Source organism: Eschrichtius robustus, chromosome 19 (assembly GCF_028021215.1).
Source record: "Eschrichtius robustus isolate mEscRob2 chromosome 19, mEscRob2.pri, whole genome shotgun sequence".
Classification (NCBI taxonomy): domain Eukaryota; kingdom Metazoa; phylum Chordata; class Mammalia; order Artiodactyla; family Eschrichtiidae; genus Eschrichtius; species Eschrichtius robustus.
Genome location: NC_090842.1, coordinates 37694743 through 37700742, shown reverse-complemented (window position 1 = coordinate 37700742; position 6000 = coordinate 37694743). Strand labels below are relative to the sequence as shown.

The 6000-nt window shown below is 41.4% G+C and overlaps 1 protein-coding gene across 2 annotated transcripts in view; it reads right to left on the bottom strand.

Annotated features, from left to right (window-relative positions):
• Positions 1–528: 528 nt before the first annotated feature.
• Positions 529–6000, bottom strand: part of MYLK3 (myosin light chain kinase 3) — a 58580-nt gene continuing 53108 nt past the window's right edge. For both annotated transcript variants that reach the window (XM_068528118.1, XM_068528117.1), the window contains exons 10-13: positions 4040–4168; positions 2716–2868; positions 1632–1764; positions 529–665 (exon numbers count right to left, since the gene is read on the bottom strand). In XM_068528118.1, the coding sequence (XP_068384219.1) occupies positions 606–665; positions 1632–1764; positions 2716–2868; positions 4040–4168 (475 nt within the window). In that variant the 3' untranslated portion in view covers positions 529–605. The remainder of the gene's footprint in view (positions 666–1631; positions 1765–2715; positions 2869–4039; positions 4169–6000) is intronic.

The following is a 6000-nucleotide window of genomic DNA, read 5'->3' as shown; positions in this document are numbered from 1 at the left end:
ATTTTAAAAGCATATTCAAAACTATCATTGCTCTGACATAGCCATGACAGTCAGTACATTTTGAAATTTCAAAGAATATTAAAGGATGCATGTTTTGATTCTCAAAAGGGAGTACAAGTTAAAACAAGTTTGAGGATCTCTGCCCTAAATCCACATTGCTTCACTCTAGAGCAACAAATGTAATACAAAATGTCAGCTCACACTTGAGCAAGTCAAAATGCTAGGAACTCTTTGCACTGGAGGAGGTAACACTGACTAACATGCCCTGTGTGATAGTCCGCTGGGTTCTTTAATCAGAGTAAGCTTAGACTTTAAATTTGACATATGCAAAGTAGAAGATTTCCTACCTACCTAAAGCATGCCTACACTTATCACCAAAAGTAGGTACACTTGAAAAGTAATCACAGCATTTCAACTGATCTTATAAGGCAGAAAAAAGTTCTTAGGTCAGTCTCTTTACAGCCACATTTTGTCCACAAGGAAGGCAACAGCCATAACCTTTTTTTACAAAATAAGTAGAAGGCCAGATTATTAAAAATCTTCAGTCATGACTTCACCACCAGTCTCAGTAATTTCTGGGCCCATGGGAGCAGCTGAGTTGAGGATTAGGGACAAGGTGGAAATTTCCTTAACCTGTTGGCAGCAGTCACCACGTAGAAGTGTTTCTTAAGGTAAGGAGAGAAAAAAGGGAGGGAAAAAGGCATATTTTTAGATCAATTACTTTAAGAAGAAACAATAAAAGGACTTGCTTCAGTTTAGCCACTTGGGTTTGTTTAAAATCGGTAACTAAAGGGGAAAAGAAGATTCTAGCAAAATTATAGTAAAACAGTCACATGACTTTCAGGGGCGTGTTTAGAGCAAGTTTGAAGTGAGAAAATATGATATCCTACCCTTTTCATGTGAAAAATGGAGCACCCTAGAATGGTATTTTCCAAATTGTAACTCACAATGACCCACCAGTGGGTCATGAAATCAAATTGGTGGGGCATGACTAACAACTTTTTTTTTAATGAAACTAAATATCATAGAATAGAAAATATCAGAGTGCATCACACTCTGTGGAGCAAATGTCGCTGTATTTTTGTTTCACATGTGTGCGAGTATACGTGTACTTGTATACTGGCTCTCTGGGTAAAGCATTTTGGTTTTGTTTTTTATTGAAGATCTAAGCCAATATCAAAATGTTGGAAAGTCACTTCCCTGGAGGACAATTGTTTTTAAAATACATTCTATGTCCATGGTTCCAAAGAGTTCTGTTGTAAACAAAATTATAAAGCTTTTAAAGCCTAATAGGGCTTTCCTAGGCCCTTTTTCTAAAATGTGGTGGAATCGTCCTCAAGCTACAGGCAGTTAGTTCTGAGAACTGCACTGCGATGTTCATTGAGAACACATGCTCAAATTTCATTCTGTCACTTCAAGTGTTCACATAAGTATGAATTAAATGCTATTTTTATGCCAGTCACTTTTGGTCTGTGGCATTTTTTAATCAAGGTAACAGGTTTTTGACATGAGACTTTTTTCCCCCTAAATAATCTATTTAGAATCAAAACGTAAGTGAAAACTTAGTACACTTCTTTCAAAGGACATTTTAAGAAAACAAATGCTGCTTTTACTAAAAGAAAAACAGATACCTTCCATTTCCTCTGAGCCATGTATTTCTGCAGCAATAGTTGGGATTTGAGACGAACTTTCGATTTAGAAGCTTTGGCAGGCAAGTTATTCAACCACTCATGTTTCAGGCACTGTGTGGCACTCATTCTGCAGCTGTGAAATCAAACAGCAGGTGAGACTTTTAGTTGGGGTTGCATTTTTCTGGCTATCCAAAATCTGTTTAATTGGTAGGAAGCTGAGTCAGTGGAACAGATTAATCATATAGGCAGATTCATGCCACTTGCTAAAAAAAGACCTCCTACTACCTAAAATTCCCATCCTTAAAAGTGCAAGAATGTCGTCAGCAAAATGTTCCCTGCCCTCTATTGAGGGGATGTGTCCTAGTGATTAATCACCACCTCCCAGAGAGAGCTGGGGAATCAAGGCAGGACAGTAGGAGGGTCAGTTGTGCCTGGAATTGCTCTTAAGAAGTAAAAGAACATGAGCCTTGAAAGAAGCTCATCTTTCTTCACAGAGAATAATGTCAACTTGTTCATCTGAATTAGAAATGTATTTCCTCTCACATAACTTTTCACAATAAGGAAGAAACAAAACAGTCAAGGCCAGGGAACGAGAGCTGTCTCCCCACCACTTGTAGTTATTCCCATATGTCTGAGTATCGGAAAACTCAGTGGCCCAACCCATAACCTTGATATAGCTCCTGAAAACTAAGTAGGTCTTCATCATCAGGAAATAAGGTTTTCTGTCTTTTATTGTGGGGAATAACAGCTGCATATCTCAACTTTTTTTCAACATTAGCCTATGAAAAGCAATAACTTGGAAATAGGCCTAATTTGTAAATATGGTCCTTTCTAAAACTCTTGTCTAGATTTTATGCTCCTAGTTGCTTGTTTCTTAACTGACTTCCTTTGTCCCTTTCCCTGATACCTTTTCTTTTTTTTCCCCAAAGAAGTAGCAGACTAAGAAATCCTGGACAGAATCGGTCTACAGGAAGAAAGGACCATTCGCTTCAGCAGCCCTGCCCAGCACCAGCCTGATTTCCACAGCACCCAGATGGATGGTCACCATCAGGATGGATCATGGGTGACAAGCAATAAAGGGTACCTCTTCTCTTTGACCAGTAACCGGGCGACAAAGTCCTTGGCCTCCTCTGACAGCCCTTCAAAGGTGTCGGCATCAAAATCCCAGCTACAGTTCACAATGAAATTCATGGTCTCTGCATCTGTTTCCCCTAGAAATGGGGACAAACCACTGAGCCTACAGAGGAGAGAAAGGACTGTCAGTATGTGGAAGCTATACCTGCCAACACACATCGACAAGATAGAGAAGACTCTTACAAGGTCAAGCAGAACTAACCAGAACCAAGAGGGTTCAAAAGAAAAGCACCCCCATTGCCTCTCCACAGGAGAAGTCCAGTGTGCTCGATAAAGGAAGTGGAAGCACTGAAAAATTGACGGTGGGACGAGTGGTGGAATAAGTCCCCTATCATGCTCACCACATTCCCCCTTACCCTGAAGTAAAGAGTAAATTGGGGTCCAACCCAATATGCCCATTTATCAGGTACATTTGACTGAATATTAAGATGGCTTGACGTGTCTCTGAGACTACCCAGGCTTCAGGGGCCAAAGGAAAACTGGCTTTATTAGGCTCCTCTAGAGGAGGGCAGAGAGATGAGACAACTTCACTGGCTGGCCTTGGGCCACAATATTCCCCAACCTGGTGTAGCACACACACAAAGTGTGGGGAAACAGTTAAACTGTAATAATAAGACTGGGAGCAAAGCTTGATTTTGTTGGGCCTCTGAGGAAATAGCTGAGGGATGTCCACAGTTGGAGAGAGAGGAGGACATTTAGTCTGTGCACAGATCTCCTCTCAGCCCATCCTAACTCTGCTTCCTCAACCCACAGAAAACAGGGAGCGCAGAGCAGAGGGACAAAGTTAGAAGATGCAGGAGCTGTGCCCTGCCCTGCCCTCCCCTCTCCTTACCGCTTCAGTGCACTCCAGCCCCACTTGCACCACAGCACCTGCATTTCTTTGCCAGAGGGCTTTCTCTCCAGTGGAAGCTGATTTATCCACCCAGAAGTTTCAGGGAATTAATAACTCTGGGACCAGCCTACTAGCAACAACTGATTAGAGTCAGTGTATTAATACCCCAACTCCCTCCCCCACCAGCTGGCCTAGCTCTGAGTGGGTGTCCCACAGTGGGCCCCAGTCCCCTGCAGGATTAAACTCCAGGTGCCCACAGTGGTTACTGACTCCAGTGGGTTACTGACTTCCCCATTTCACTTCCCCACTTCTCTGTTGGCTTTTCTTGGGGATGCCTCCCCAATAAACTCCTTGCCCTCAAATTTTTGCTGCTTCTAAGGATACCCAAACTAAGACAAATGGCCCCCATTCCCAGTGGGGCGTCAGGCCCCTGGGCACTCACAGCATGTAGGTGATGACTCCCACACTCCACATGTCTGTTGGGAACGAGACAAACTCATAATTGACGACTTCCGGGGCCAGGAACTCGGGAGTGCCAAAGTTCACCTTCAGCTTCTCCCGAGGCTTGTACCTGGGGAGGAGGGGTGCAGAGGACAATGGGAGTGAGCCCCGAGAGAAGATGTGGATGCCCGGCTAATTCCTGGGGGGGCGCTAAACACTCCCCAACCCTTGCTGTCAGCCATGTTTTCTGGACATCACATCCCACCACACGTGGTTTACTGGGAAATCATCACACACCCAGGCCCTAAATGCAGACTTTCCTAAGTCACTGCGGAGAATAAGAAAACAACAGTCCTCCTCCTCCTCCAGGTATTTACAATCTGAAAAAGAGGGAAGATCAATATATCTTAATGAAAAAGAGGGAAGATCAATATATCTTATGTGACTGGCCTGCAGTCACATGGATGAACACAAACAACCTGCGTAGAAGCTGTGTGGGGAGGACTGCTCTATTGTGCATCGTGGTTAAAGGGAAGACGATAGGAGTTATAGAAAGAGGCAAAATGCTCAACATCACTGATCATCAGGAAAATGCAAATCAAAACCACAATGAGATATTACCTCACACCATCAGAAAAAAATAGAAAATTGCAAGTGTTGGCTAGGATGTGAAGAAATTAGAACCTTGTCAGTAGGAATGTAAAAGGGAGCAGCTGCTAAGGAAAACAGTATGGCAGTTCTTCAAAAAAAATTTTAAAGAGCTACCATATGATCCAGGAATCCTACTTCTGGGTTATATCCAAAAGAATTAAAAGCAGAGTCTTGAAGAGATATTTATACACCCATGTTCATAGCAGCATTATTCAGAATAGCCAAAAGGTGGAAGCAATGCAAGTGTCCATCAGCAGATGAATGGATAAACAAAATGTGGTATATACATACAATATGATATTATTCAGCCTTAAAAAGAAAGGAAATTCTGACACATGCTGTAATATGGATGAACTTCGAAGACATTACAATAAGTGAAATAAGCCAGTCACAAAAAGGCAAATACTGTATGATTCCACTTATATGAGGTTCCCAGTGTAGTCAATTCAGAGACAGAAAGTAGGATGCTGGTCTCCAGGGGCTGAAGGCAGGAGGAAAACGAGGGGTAGTTGTTTAATGGGTACAGAGTTTCAGTTTTGCAAGATAAGAAAAGCTCTGGAGATTGGTTGCACAACAATATGAACATATTTAAAGACTACTGTAACTAATCTTGAAAATTGCTAACACGGTAAATTTTATGTTATGTGTATTTTATACAATTACAAAAAGAACTAGAAAAAGTTTTCTGGACATGAAGTTTAAGGAAGGCTAGGAAGAGAATTGATGGCTGTATGGGGAAGGGGTTGGAGAAAGTTGGTTTTTAGAATCAATCTTGAAAAGGAAGAAAACCTCTAGCTGAAATTTAATGGGCAGCAAAAAAGTCCTTCAGTTGGAGAATGGATAATATAAAGTATAGTACATCTAGACAATGGAATAGAATTCAACACTTAAAAAAAATAAAAAGGAGATTCACAGAAAGATAGACAAGATGAAGAGGCAGAGGGCTATGTACCAGATGAAGGAACAAGATAAAACCCCAGAAAAACAACTAAATGAACTGGAGATAGGAAATCTTCCAGAAAAAGAATTCAGAATAATGATAGTGAAGATGATCCAGGACCTCAGAAAAAGAATGGAGGCAAAGATCGAGAAGATGCAAGAAATGTATAACAAAGATCTAGAAGAATTAAAGAACAAACAAACAGAGATGAACAATACAATAACTGAAATGAAAACTACACTAGAAGGAATCAGTAGCAGAATAACTGAGGCAGAAGAATGGATAAGTGACCTGGAAGACAGAATGGTGGAATTCACTGCTGCGGAACAGAATAAAGAAAAAAGAATGAAAACAAATGAAGACAGCCTAAG